The sequence below is a fragment of the Palaemon carinicauda genome, chromosome 2 (genome assembly GCF_036898095.1).
Source record: "Palaemon carinicauda isolate YSFRI2023 chromosome 2, ASM3689809v2, whole genome shotgun sequence".
Taxonomy (NCBI): Eukaryota; Metazoa; Arthropoda; class Malacostraca; order Decapoda; family Palaemonidae; genus Palaemon; species Palaemon carinicauda.
The window spans coordinates 196,548,158-196,563,402 of record NC_090726.1 but is presented as its reverse complement, the minus strand read 5'-3'; the positions used below and the strand labels follow the sequence as shown (position 1 = coordinate 196,563,402).

Sequence of the window (15,245 nt, the reverse complement as noted above, 5' to 3'; positions counted from 1 at the left end):
TAGTGTAACTTGACAAATGTTGAATGTTTTAAAGAAAAAAATAAAATTGCCGCACTATGCAGATACATTTTTCATAATAATTCATATAACAAGAGGAAAGTATTTTCTTCTCCCTTTTTACATTAATTTATAGTTCTGAAAGACAAAGGTTTTCGTAGTATAACATATTACTCAGTAGGGTACTAAATTTAGTAATGTAAGCATGTCATATCATTAATTATATTTTTGTGTCTGCAATTTTTTTGTCTTAGTATTGTAATGGTTGTGAGACCCACTTCTTTACATTCATTTGACAAATGAAAATCGTACCGTTTTACTATACTCAATTTTTATTAATGAGGTGCATTTGCACTGACTTATAGTGGTGCTCTTTTAGCTCGTGAAAGTTTCCTGCCATCTGATTGGTTAGAATTATCTTGTCCAACCAATCAGCAATCCGGAAACTTTTCCGAGCTAAAAGGGCACCCCTGCGAGTCGGTGCAAATCTGCCTCACTATAAAAGAATTGACTATAGTTCTTTTAAATCAACACAAGGAAATATATTACAAGTTGATTTGTTTTGTTTTTCAGCGTGATTGTCGAGAATTGCGTCCAGCTCCGCATTCAGATGATAAGAGAAGAGACCAGAGGAAAAAGAAGCTCAATTAGTGAACACCCTGTATCAGGGAAGGATTTACCAGGGTTAAGCATTTACAGAGTTTGTGTAGTGCCTCTTCAAACCAACAATCCTGACATATGATATATGGCCTTATAGATCTTATGTCAGTTATACACGATGAAACTGAAAAGGAAAAGAACTGGAGTGTTGAAAATTTCATTGATACTTTTTGGAATTCGTAAGGAATAAGAGGAAGCTAAGCTATGAAATATTAGCAGATGAATGAAGATTACATTTTGTTCTTCATGCAGGTAAACTTATTGGGCACAAAAGAGATGGGCATGTTAAATGTACACTGGATTTTCAAATTCATACTATGTACTGTTATATCATAAAATAAACTCCATTAGATATATGTACAGGTAAGTTTATAATAATTGAGGTTACATAATCAGATGAAGAAGTTACTGCCAGATCTGCTAGAGTCCTAGAAGTTAGCATTTTAGTCAGTTAAACTGTAACGTACAAGTACACTACTAAGAATCCTTTTTGAAGTAATGAAGGATTCTTATTTTTTGGCATGAAACGAATCCTAGTTATGTGCATTTGTATGATTGTAATCAATTGTTGTTGTTGTTGTTGATGAAAGTCTTTCATATGTATTTGTATTGCAAGTTTCTTAAAAGTTTTGCAGGTTTTTATGGAGACAAAGAATGTTGTGAAAATTTAAAAATTTCTTTGGATTAAGTATTTGCTTGGTCTGTCCATTGGGCACAGTTTGCTAAAAGTTATAAGGTAACTATTTCTGTGAAACTTCTCTGGTTTTCATATTGCTTTTATCTCAAAGTTGTTTAAATGCCAACATCAAAATTATAGATTTATTTTTTTTTCCTCACAAAAATTCCTCCCTCCCTAGTTTAGTGTCGAGTTGATCTAGAGGTTGATGGCAACTATTCAGGCGTGGGTAAATCGTAGTTCCTTTTTATGTTAAGATCTCTCGTCGAGTTTGCGAGTGTCTGTTGTGTTTTTACCTGCGGTTATTGTTGTTTTCTGGTATTTCTATTGATACCAGTGAGATTGGATCAAGACTGTGAAAGTGTGCGTACTGCAAGATTGTTTTGTTTATCATTTTGGTTCACCAAGAGTTCCTCTTCTAAAGACTTTTATTCAGCTGATGGCTGATTACTTGATATTTTCGAAACAAAAGTAAGCTAACATTCAGTAAAGGGAAAATCCTGTGAAAACTTAAGCTAGTTGATTACGTTAGATGGTTTTGAAATGCCACTCGAGCTGTTTTTCAGCTTTCTGTTGTTGATAGTAGTGAGCTTCATACACGTTTACAACTTTGCTTTTGTTTGTGAATCTAAAAGGCTTCTGAGTCTTTGGGCAAGGAAGTGCTTCTATCCTAACCTGGCCAGTTTAGAACTCTAGTCTAACTTCTCATGTTTTGCCTAGCAGTGCTAGTCATAGGATTCTGGTGGTACACTGTGCATTATATAGTTGATGGCCTCTGAGGAGTCTCACGCTCTCAATTCCTTTAGGTCCTTCTATTGCGTAACCTTTGTAATTTTGTGATCCGATCTGCTCTTTATAGCCACTGGATTCCGAGGTACAGTAGAAGACCGAACTAAAAGCTGAAGCCTTATATCCCTCAGTCCATTGAAGTAAGCGCTCGTTCACAACCTTTTGATACATGTATTTATTACATGGCATATTCTATTGTTACATTGGAACTAGGAAACATTTTATATAAATCTTAAAGATTTTCCTGGAAGCTGAACAGTTCCATCATGTTTTGGATGGCAGTGGGGATCAGCCCACAGTAGGCTTGGCCACAATCTTATTTAAGATTTCTCCTTGCAATGTTAAAGTAGATGTTATTACTTCTTAACGCTGGAACGAGTCCCTTGCCTAGCGCATGTGCAAAGGCTACCATTAAAAGTAAACATTGGAAAAATCTTGAAGTTTCCTTTCACCAGGTTATCATCCTAAAATGAGGACAATACAAAGGAATAACTTAATTCAGATAAGATATACCCTTAGGAAACTTATTTTTGAAAGATATCAAAATAAGGCAAGTTCTGATAATGCTTATTTTTCTGTCTTCTGATACTGCCACTTTTAAGATGACTTATTCTAGTTTTAATTTATTATCATGGGATGGTGAATAAATGATCTCAAATAGGAAAGAAAATGTCACTAAAGCCGTTTTTAATTTTTTAACAAATCAGGTCAGTAACCTTGGTAATGCCTTAGATCAAGCTAATTCTCTAGAACCTTTTTGATGCAAAGGAAGTTTTTTTTTTTTGAGTTGGTTGACCAAAGAAAATATGCTTGTTATTAAGTTGAAAATATAATTAAAAATTCTCTTTTGCAGATTCTACAGTAGGGATTATTTCAACACTTATAGAAGGAAAATGTTCAGGTCACCATGATCTTAACCTTATTCTAGATTATCCAAATTGTTCAGACAAAACTTTCAATCGGGTCTCTCAAGGATGCTGCAGCTTATGTGAATTGTGCGGTAAGTGTTGGGAACGTGTGTTCCTTTATGGATGAGATGGTGTCTGGTGTATAGGTACATTCTTTGGTTATTCCCAGTAAATACTGGTTCCCACATTAGATCAAATATTGATTAAGCTGTGAAGCTATTAGCTTCTGAAAAAAATGATGCTCTGATGTCTATTTTTTCGTGACCCATGCTTTTCCTCCTACCATTCAGTAACTATTACTACTCAGACTTTTATTTAGTATTTACATGGGAGTCTTTTTCACAACAGTGATTTGACTTTGTATTTACTCAGGTAGGAGGTCTGGCCAGGATGGATACAGGAATTATCGTCTGATAGGAGAACGTTATTATGGTTCTTTCACAGATACCAGTAAGCTGAATTGGGAAAACCTTCAACTTGATCAGTGGGTCCTGTCCTTGGTCTAATAGGGATATCTACAACTTGTCTTTGAATCCTTCTTTGTCAAAGGAACCATAGCCTTTTCCAAGTAATTAAAAAAAATCAGCAAGGGCATTTTGTTTTGTAGAAGAGATTGGAAAACATATTGAAGATTGTGGTAGAGTAGATCTTAGATCCTTTCCGGGTTTTCACATCAGATCTTCCTTGTTAAAGGAACCATAATCTATCGCAAGTAATCTAAACAATTCATCTAGGGCCTTTTTTCATATTGATTGGAAAGCTTCTAAGGAAGTTTGTGATAGAGGAAGTCTTAGATCCATCTCCTTGGGTGTTTACATCAGATGTTTCAATTCTAAACAAGTTTAATGTTAAGGATCCTGTGAGGAAAGGAGTTTGGATTTTTTGAGTCTGGATTGGTACATACTTTCTCATTCTTATTTGTCAAGATTCTAAGAAACTCCTTTGGTTTATGAATGGTTTGAAGATAATCCTATTCTGGGCTCTTATTTGGGTCTTGGTACAGGTCCTCATATATTCATTAGGATGAATGCTCCTATCTCGAACGGATGGGATCTCTTGGATCATGATTCTATTGTTTCTGGTAATGCAATTTTTTACTTTTTTTTTTTTTTTAAAGGGATTCAGGTTCAATTATTGTGGTTATACAGGATACTGAAAAGGTGGGGAATCATGGTCATTTTGGAAAAAAATTCAAGTCCAACTCAAAGGAATTTTTCTCTGGGAATAAAAAGGAGTCAATTTTTTAACTTTTTCCATGGTAAAGGATGATTCAGATTTTTCTTTTGTTGGAAAGATAGGTTCAAAAGAATGAAATTTATTGTTTTGGATGTGGATGTGATTTTTGAAGACCCTTGCTTCTCTAGAGAAGCTCATTCCTTTGAGTCACCAGATGAGTTTTTGTCAGTTGCACCTCAATCATCTTTGGAACAGGACCTTCGATGTAGACAAGATTTGTGTAGCATTCCAGTGTATCTAGTAATTTTATATTATAGATGTAAAACCAACTTCAAATAGTGGAATAGTGAGACAATCCTTGTCATTTAATTCTGTGATTGTCCTTTGAAGTAAGGGTAATGTTCTGATCTCAACTTCGAGACTGAAAAGTCGAAGGAACTATGGTGTACCCACCCCTAGATAGTTGTCATCAACCTCCAGATTAACTCGATACTTACCTAGAGGGAAAGGCATTTTGCAAGTAAAGAATCCTGGAAATGTTTCAGTTTAGGGTGGGCATCAAAATTTAAACAGCTTAAAAAGAGAAGGAATATGAACATCAGTCGAGTATAGAAATAATAAATTTTATCATGAAAATTCATTTTTTTTTATGATAAAGTGCTATTTACGAAGCCCATACATTATTTTCCTCCTAAAAATTCACTCTCATTGTCCTTGTATTGTTGGGACTACTGTAATTTGTATGGTAGTTTTTCTATATTCCTTTTGATGTGAGAGGCATGTATTACCAATATTTGGACTGAAACACAGTTAAAGATATAAGGCATTTCTTCATTTTCTCTTTTGATGTTTAGAAATGCTATTAAATTGTTTTGTTGTGTACTGGACCATTTCACTATGAAAAAGAGCTTTATTTTTAAAATGTATTTAAATAATTGTATAATAGGAACTGATGTGCTGTAGTATTAAGAGGGCAGTCCACTACTGTACTAATGTTGTGGATTTTCTATCTACACACTGGTATTACTTTCTTTGGATTTTGTCGTCTTCACTTTCATTTTGTAAAGACAATATGGGCATTCTAAAACCTCTCGATGTCAGATGCATAATGTACATAGCTTATTTATTTCTCTATTTATTACAAGCTGTGCCTAATGGAGTCATGTAACTTGTAAATGCTGTATGCAATATTGTAGATTAATGTTCAAAATACTGTGGCTCTCAGATATGGTTTTTAAACATTCCTTTGCTTTTATAATTATTCAAGTGTATAAATGTATGATGCAAGAACACATATAATTTCTTAAAGTTTCCCTGAATCAGGTGTATTGATGTACAGGTATTAAGTTTGTGTCTACCATGATTCTCCATGCCTAGATACAGTTTTGTTGCACAAGAATCACATGTCTATTTTTTCAAAATGCCAAATCCTATTTTTAGCATTTTTCGTTTTTGTTGTTAATATTTTAATATTTAAGTATGTTTTAACACGTCATAATACTGGATGCTGCTTATAAAAGGGAAGTTGTTAGTGTGTGGGCTTTTGGTCAGTCCATATGAGAATTTGTGGAATAAACAGGTGCATCACTGCTGTAAGGTAGATCGAAAAAGAATTATTGAAAACCCTAAGTTGGTGCTTTTCTCCTTTATAGAAGTTTCATTGGTGTGAACTCCTTTCATGAAGCTCTAATCTAGTCACTAAAAAGTATTACATCTGTAAAGCCACAGAACATTTGGAATGTCAACTATTAGAATTAAGAATTTCAATAACATAGACTGCTGTATGTTTTGAAGCAAGAAAGTATCAGATTTTTCCCAGCTTGTCCTTGACTGGAAGACAGATGCTGATTATCATATCTTATGTACGAAATACCGCACAGGGTTGTACTGTCTTCAGATGAAGTCCATATTATTGGAAATTAATAAGATGTAAGGGGTTTATAGCTGAAGCTGGTATGACCTTGTTTTAAGAAAAAAAAAACTTGTGTTTGTTGATCCGGTGTTGGGGATTATTAGCATGTTAGTAGACTTTTTTATATGAAATTTGTATATTGTAATTTTTTAATATTTACCTGTGATACACATGGTTGTTAGGGCATTAAGTACTTTTTTTTGGTTAAGCTTTATTTCAATAGGCAAATTTGTAGTACTATAATTCCTCCAGTAAGCATGAAAAAGTTAAAGTGATATCTTGGTAGTTGATGTGCATTGAAAACATGCAGAACCACTGACAGCAGTAGTAGATTAACCTATGAAAAAACAGTATTAACATTTGTGAAATTGCACTTGGAGGGATTGTTCCAATTTCTTTTGTTGCGTACAAAAACGCCCAGTCGCTAAGAGTGTACATAGTATATTTATAGGTATGAGAATCAATTTCCTTTCAAAACCAATTCAGCCAAATAGAAAGGCTTGTTTATACTGTATTTGTATTTTCTTAAAGTGTGAAAATAATTTCTGTTTAGAAGTGGCATGGTTATTCCAATTTGTAGAGTTATAGGAGTATATCTTGTGCTACAGTCCTTGTTGACTTCATATACTTCTTATTATTCATCCGAGTCCTGTTAACTTTTCAAAAAGCATTGTAGCCTCATGTCAAGTTCTACTTAAAGGGTGCAGTTTCGTAAAGGTTAGCATTTACATTGTTCTTGCGTAGTTCATAACACTTGAACTTTCTTGCAGTTATTCTCTTCTTGTAGGAATATATAGCATTTACATTAACTGTTCCCTGAGTAGTAAGGATAATAGCAAATGCAGTAGTTTAATAGTAAAAGCTTGTTATTATTCTACTGAGGTTACCATGATATTTTATGTGACAGGTAACATTATCTAGTATATGAAGTGAGGGTTAACAACATGGTTAAGTTGAAGGAACTTAGAATAAATCCCAGTGCAGAATTAAGCAAAGTTGTTATTTTATAAATGTTAAATTCTATGAACCCACTTTTTTTTTTTTAGAATTGTTACTAAAGATATAAAAGATATAAAATTTAACTGATACAAAATTTACATTTACCAGATTTACAGTCAATTAGATTAATATTTGTAACTAGAAATCGGTTATCTAGTACCCGTGGTACGTCTGAAATTGTTGCTATGAACTTAATTAAAACTTGCTAATGGAACAGTAACTTAACTATAGCATTATAGAGCAAAATCTTTTTTGTTTTTACTCTAATCTAGTTTGATGATCTATGAAGAATTATTCTTTTATTCTTAAGGGTGTCTAGTTCCTGTAAAAACTTTTTTTTTTTTTTTTTTGTTCTCTGTAGCTTAGGCTAGTTGAAGATTATTTGTCTTTCAAAATATAGTTATGCCATGCAGACCACATTGCATCAAATTTTACATTAAAGAACCCAATTTGATAAATCTAAAATTATTATATATCAAAATATTGATCGCATGGATTAAATGGTCTAAAATCTTCAGAGATTCGTAGAAACTTTTCAGCCTCAAGTTAAATGAATAGATACTTTGAACATACTTCTCATATGAAAGTACAGTAATGAATACTGATTTATTGATTGTAAAAAACTATGAGGATTTAGTAAATTGTTAAAAATATTAGGTTGTAAGTGATATTTGCTATGAAAGGTATGCATTTACAATTTACAAGGATTTATGCAAAAGCAAATAATAGTTCTATTTTATTTACAAAAAAAATTATTAACAGAATAACATATGGTCTTCAATCAGCTTCATGACCTCTGCATGTTCTCCTTTTTTGTCCTTGCTCCATCCATGCAGTGATAATTATTGTATTGTCATCACCGATGCCATTTGGTGCCACTGATAAATCGTTTCATGTTCTCTTTGATTATATTACACTTTAAATAAATATCTTTTTTACGGAAAAGCTTCTTCAATTAGCATCACGTCGAGTTCCTATTAAAAATGACATCTTCACCTAGACAAACCAGAAGTGCCTGAGGGGAAAATAAGATAGATACATGACGTAGTGCCGTTCATTACTTTATATGTGAAGAAGTTGTGCATTGTAGTTTATTGCAAATTCAGTGAAATATTTAGTAAGTGCAACATGTAATTACTTTACATTACAAACTATCATTGAAGACAAATGTGATGCTGAAGGGAATATCCTTGCAAGTTCTGAAGTTCCTTGTATAATATTCAAAATGTACTCCTGAAGGTGGCCCAGCATACTCCACATCAATGAATCATTGCTTACCAATCGGTAATTCTTCATTATAATGGATGGCAGAAAAAGCACATGTGGGTACAGAACGACCTTCCACAAGTGCAGTGCTAGTGCCAACATTATTTAACATCATACAAATATATCAACCGCAGTACCAGAACATCCACTAGTACACATATGTAGACCAAGGCATTTCCACACCATCGAAGAAAGACTGTCAAGCACCTTGACTACCCTCTCCACCTACTACAATAAGTGGCACCTCGATACCAATCTTTACAAAATACAAGTGTGCACCTTCCACCTAAACAATCGCCAGGTAAACAGAAAACTAAAGACCAAATGGGGTGAATAAAAACTGGAAAACCACCCCTACCAAGTCTGCCTTGTCACCCTTGACAGAATGTTCTCCTTTAAAGAGCACACAAATTAAAGCAAAGTAGCAACACGGAACAATCACCTTAACACACTTGCCATGACCAGCTGAGGAACAATTCTGAGACAAATAGCCCGGGCACTTTGTTACTCTACTGTGGAGTAAACCCAGAGGTAAACAAGTCCTGTCGGATTATTACTGGCACCATAAATTAAACATGCCTACCATCTTTATACTAAGTAGGCAATATGTCACCACCCCATATCCAACAACAAACAGTAGTAAAAACTGAAGAGAATAAACCACAGGCATCCATTCCACAATCACCAAGAACCAAGGTGGAGACTGAAATCCTACTAAAGCTTCGCAACAGTAGATGAACTAAAACCAATCCAAGTAGCTGCTCAAAGGTTAGAGAATTGACGGTCAAGTGACTGATGACCATCGAATGAGATGTTGCCCAGCCCAAACAAAAGCCCACTCAGCAGAACAACACTCGCCAGGAAGGACTGGTAAACATATGGTGAAAAATGTTATTTTGATTATAAAATAAATTTTTGAATACAGTATACTTACCCGGTGATTATATAGCTGCAACTCTGTTGCTCGACAGACAACTCTACGGTAAAAACTCGCCAGCGATCGCTATACAGGTTGCGGGTGTGCCCAACAGCGCCATCTGTCGCCCAGATACCCAGCTCTCAATGTAAACAGAGACTCAATTTTCTCCTCGTCCCACTGCGTCTCTATTGGGGAGGAAGGGAGGGTCATTTAATTTATAATCACCGGGTAAGTATATTCAAAAATTTATTTTATAATCAAAATAACATTTTTCAATATTTAACTTAGCCGGTGATTATATAGCTGATTCACACCCAGGGGGGTGGGTAGAGACCAGCAATATATGTTTACACTTTTATGAGCTAAGAGTTTTTATTTCATTTTAGAAGTTATCAAAATAACAAAAACAAAATAAATAGGTACCTGGTAAGGAAGTCGACTTGAACAATTACTCTGCCTTTTAAGTACGTCTTCCTTACGGAGCCTCACGATCCTCTTAGGATGCTGATCGACCCCTAGGATCTGAAGTATCAAGGGTTGCAACCCATACAACAGGACCTCATCAAAACCCCTAATCTAGGCGCTCTCAAGAAATGACCTTGACCACCCGCCAACTCGACCAGGATGCGAAAGGCTTCTTAGCCTTTCGGACATCCCAAAAAACAACAATAAAAACATTTCAAGAGAAAGATAAAAAGGGTATGGAATTAGGGAATTGTAGTGGTTGAGCCCTCACCCACTACTGCACTCGCTGCTACGAATGGTCCCAGTGTGTAGCAGTCCTCGTAAAGAGACAGGACATCCTTTAGATAAAAAGACGCAAACACTGACTTGCTTCTCCAATAGGTTGCGTCCATTATACTTTGCAGAGATATATTTTGCTTAAAGGCCACGGAAGTTGTTACAGCTCTAACTTAGTGCGTCTTCACCTTAAGCAAAGTTCGGTCTTCCTCACTCAGATGTGAATGAGCTTCTCGTATTAACAATCTGATAAAGTCTGACCAAGCATTCTTTGACATAGGCAAGGATGGTTTCTTAACTGAACACCATAAAGCTTCAGATTGGCCTTGTAAAGGTTTAGTACGCTTTAAATAGAACTTAAGAGCTCTAACACGGCATAAGACTCTTTCTAGTTCATTGCCTACGATCTCCGATAAGCTGGGGATATCGAAAGATTTAGGCCAAGGCCGAGAAGGCAGCTCATTTTTGGCTAGAAAACCAAGTTGTAACGAACAAGTGGCTTTTTCTGATGAAAATCCGATGTTCTTGCTGAAGGCATGAATCTCACTGACTCTTTTAGCCGAGAATAAGCATACCAGGAAAAGAGTCTTAAGAGTGAGATCTTTCAGGGAGGCTGATTGTAACGGCTCCAACCTGTCTGACATGAAGAATCTTAGTACCACGTCTAAATTCCATCCAGGGGTAGCCAAACGACGCTCCTTGGTGGTCTCAAAAGACTTAAGGAGGTCTTGCAGATCTTTTTGTTTGGAAAGATCTAAGCCTCTATGCCGGAAGACCGATGCCAACATGCTTCTGTAGCCCTTGATAGTGGGAGCTGAAAGGGATCGTCCTTTTCTCAGGTATAAGAGAAAAACAGCTATTTGAGCTACAGAGGTACTGGTCGAGGATACAGAAACTGACTTGCACCAGTCTCGGAAGACTTCCCACTTCGATTGGTAGACTCTAATGGAAGACGCTCTCCTTGCTCTAGCAATCGCACTGGCTGCTTCCTTCGAAAAGCCTCTAGCTCTCGAGAGTCTTTCGATAGTCTGAAGGCAGTCAGACAAAAAGCGTGGAGGCTTTGGAGTACCTTCTTTACGTGTGGCCGACGTAGAAGGTCTACCTTTAGAGGAAGACTACTGGGAACGTCTACTAACCATCGAAGTATCTCGGTGAACCATTCTCTCGCGGGCCAGAGGGAAGCAACTAACGTCAACCTTGTCCCTTCGTGAGAGGCGAACTTCTGCAGTACCTTGTTGACAATCTTGAACGGTGGGAATGCGTAGAGATCCAGATGTGACCAATCTAGGAGGAAAGCATCTATATGTATTGCTGCTAGGTCCGGGACAGGAGAGCAATAGATTGGAAGCCTCTTGGTCAGCGAGGTTGCAAAGAGATCTATGGATGGTTTTACCCCGAGTGGCCCAAAGTCTCTTGCACACATCCTTGTGGAGGGTCCATTCGGTTGGAATTACTTGCCCTTTCCGACTGAGACAATCTGCTATGACGTTCAAGTCGCCTTGGATGAACCTCGTTACTAGGGAGATGTCTTGACCTTATGACCAGATGAGCAGGTCCCTTGCGATCTCGTACAACGTCAGTGAGTGGGTACCTCCTTGTTTGAAGATGTACGCCAAGGCCGTGGTGATGTCCGAGTTAACTTCCAGCACTTTGCCTCGAAGGAGAGACTTGAAGCTTTTCAAGGTCAGATGTACTGCCAACAGCTCCTTGCAGTTGATATGCATGCTCCTCTGACTCGAGTTCCACAGTCCTGAGCATTCCCGACCGTCTAGTGTCGCGCCCCAGCCCACGTCCGATGTGTCCGAGAAGAGAACGTGGTTGGGAGTCTGAACAGCCAGGGGAAGACCCTCTCTTAGGTTGATATTGTCCTTCCACCAAGTCAGACAAGACTTTATCTTTTCGGAAACCGGGATCGAGACCGCTTCTAGCGTCTTGTCCTTTTTCCAGTGAAAAGCTAGATGGTATTGAAGAGGACGGAGGTGTAGTCTTCCTAGTGACACAAATTGTTCCACGGATGACAGCGTCCCTACCAGACTCATCCACAGCCTGACTGAGCAGCGTTCCTTCTTCAGCATCTTCTGGATGGATAGCAGGGCTTGATCTATTCTGGGGGCTGATCGTCTTGTTGTTCAGCAACGTCCTCATCAGAGGGTTCCTCATCCGAAAACTGATGAGGAAACGGCAACGGAGTGGGCAACGTCTAGCTTGCTGAGTCCGGTCGCACTGGTGCATGCGTGACGGAGCCGGACGCAACATCATGGAACTGCAGCACAGTCTGTGAACTGTCAACAACCATGGGTGCGCGAGGAAGCACAGCGTCAACCCGAGACTGTCTAGACCGTCTGGGTTGTGCAGTCAACACCCTACCGGGTTGCTGAGGTTGACGCACTGCGTCAAAACAAGTCACCTCTGCTGGTTGTTGAACGTCCTGAACGTCAACAACCACCTCCGAGCGTCGCTTAACGTCAACGTGCGGCTGGCAACCCACACTGGGTCGCATCGGTGGAGGAACCACCTCAACTGGCAGACGCGAGTAGGTTACCTCAGCGTCAACAGGGCGCACAACCGACCGGTTGGAAGGTTGTTGGCCAGAAGGTTCGGTAGCAACCTTCTCCGCATTAAAGTCCTCTATCAAGGACGCAAGCTTGGACTGCATGTCTTGCAGCAAAGCCCATTTAGGGTCTACGGGAGCAGGTGCGGCAACAGACGGGGTTAGCGACTGAGGCGGTACCGCTTACCATCCCTGAAAGCCTTGTTATGCATGACATAATTGTACAGCAAAACTTCAAAGGCTCGAAAACAGCTGTGAAGTTGACCTGTAAAAAACTTGGAGTGTCTCCTGGCCAGGTGCCAGGGAGAGTCTACGAGAATTGAGAAGTCTATCTGGGCAGAGGCATGAACTCCCAAGCCGAGAACTTCTCTCGTGTCATATCAGACTCTCGCTCTATAAACCAGTTTAAAAGAAGGGAAAGCAAAGGCTGAATCCCCCAAACTCCTCCTGGTGAAAAACCAGTCGCCTAGCCAACGTAAAGCTCTCTAGGAGAGCGAGAGAGCACTAGCTTAAAAACAACGGCTTCGAAGTAGCTAGGCCTAGTGTAAGCTCTGACGTTTAGGCGAACGAGGAGCAGCAGTTACAAAAAGATCCGGACAAAGATCCTTTAAAAAAATCATCATGATTTAATTAAAGTCCATCGGGGGCTAAGCAGCTTTAGGCTCCTCTCCATCTGACAGAGTCCTCAAGGGAATATCAGTAGGAGGGGGAACAGCAACTTCCTCATCTACAGGAACCTTGTCCGATAAAAGCTGAGTCTCAAGCAAGGGAGAGACCTACCGTGGTGGCAATGCTTTACAAGCAGAGTCCACACTCACTGGTGCATTAGTAGCGGATCAGAACGCAACGTCATGTAACTGCTTGACAGTCTGTGAACTGTCAACAACTGAACTGTCAACCACAACAGGTGCGTGAGGACGCACAGCGTCCACTCGAGACAGCTTTGACTGCCTAGACTGAGCAGTCAAAACAACTCTAGAATGCGGAGGTTGACGCACAGCGTCAAAACAAGTCAACTCCGATTGTTAGGGAATGTCTTGAACGTCAACAGGAGCATCAGCAAGTGGCCTAACGTCCAAATGCGCTGAAAAACCACACGAGACCGCATCGAGTGTGGTTCTAAACAACCTGACTGACGTGACTAAGCTACGCCAACGTCAACAGTAAGCACAAAGGAACGTTAGGTTGGCTGAAAGCCAGGATATCGATGAGATAAACGGCTAGACTCAACGGACTAATCGGCAGAATAGTCTTCCATAAGGGAGGCAAGCATGTACTGCATGTCTTGCCATACAACCCATTAAGGATCAACGGAAATGGTTGTGGTAAGAGACGAGGGTAACGTCTGTGACCGCAACACTTTGCCAACAAAAAAAGACTCTCGGAGTCTTGTGTTACGCTTTTGTTAGGCGGCGAGCAGTCTTCCGATGACTGCATAGGGTCAGAGCTGTCCTAATGGTTGTAACCAGGACGCTGGACCTGTCCTGAAAGGACTGACTTTTGCTTAAGGGCTTCGAAACCTTGTGACAGGTTTCTTATGCGAAAAGCCTTCGGATGACGAGGAGAAACAACGTCTCTCTCGTCTTATGGTAGGGGAGATCTTGGTAAGATACACCCGATACCATAGAGGGAAAACGTCTTTTCGTTGATCAAGGCCTCTCGAACCAATAAGTCGTTTGACATTACTTCTCCCCTGGGCTTGGGAGCATGCAAGAGGTCCCGGACTAGGTGAACGACAGGCACGAACAGACGAACCCTCGGACGCAACACTGTAACACTTTGCGCATATCACTTTATCACTTCGATTTTCTGTTTTGCACTTATTTCACTGAAATCGAAACTTTTACTGATTTCTACCTGAAACACGCAATTCTACCCTTCATTAAACGGTAGTAGTTGCGAAATCAGTCGTATAATGCAAGAGGTTGACGCACTGCGTCAACTCATTAATACCAGCAAAAAAAAAAAAAAAAAACAGAAAACATATTTTAAGATAAAATCAGTGGCTGGGAAAGAGACTAAACACTAGTTCATATAAACTACGTTTACAATTTCTCACCGCACATAGCCTGGGGACAAGAATAAAAAACTAAAAACGTTTTATCCTTCCTCCCCGTACAGAGACTAGGGACGAGAGTAACTCGAGAACAACGTTACCCGCTTGAACGGAACGTTTTCTCTCCTCTCTCTCCCTCCGTCTCTATCTCTCTCTCTCTTTCTCTCTTGATTTCGCACCCAAGAGAAGAGCCCAATTATATTTTGTCAAAAAAACATTTTATTTGACTAAAGGAAAAAACTGAAAGGTTTTTCAAATAAAAAGTTCCTTAAAAATAAAATTTAAAACATTTAAGCTAAGAAAGAATGAACAAAACATCAGAATCAATTTACTCTTACTGCAAAGTGAAACCGTGATACACTCTCTCTCTATCGTAACGATAGAGCGCATGTTGAACGTCCTGAACGTCAACAACTGCGTAGCATAAAAAAACTAAACGTTAGTTCATCTTTGAAAACAGTACGAAGACTATCAAAGAAATTCTTTCATACAATATTACATTTAAAAAGTTTTAAATCCTTAGCTCTTTAAAAGCTAATTACGATATAAAGGGCTCAACGTTGATTAACTTCGGTTTCCAAGTTAGGACCGCCTA

At 38.7% G+C, this 15,245-nt stretch overlaps 2 protein-coding genes across 3 annotated transcripts in view; one reads left to right on the top strand and one right to left on the bottom strand.

Moving 5' to 3' along the window:
• Mctp (multiple C2 domain and transmembrane region protein) overlaps positions 1–8,062 on the top strand; it is a 487,710-nt gene extending 479,648 nt beyond the window's left edge. Inside the window, 1 exon segment of the mRNA XM_068352315.1 lies at positions 571–8,062. Within this exon segment, the coding sequence (XP_068208416.1) occupies positions 571–648 (78 nt within the window). The 3' untranslated portion in view covers positions 649–8,062.
• Positions 7,841–15,245, bottom strand: part of LOC137629438 (mitochondrial mRNA pseudouridine synthase RPUSD3-like) — a 71,513-nt gene continuing 64,108 nt past the window's right edge. For both annotated transcript variants that reach the window (XM_068360718.1, XM_068360729.1), the window contains one exon: positions 7,841–8,132. The gene's annotated coding sequence lies outside the window, so the exon portion shown is untranslated. The remainder of the gene's footprint in view (positions 8,133–15,245) is intronic.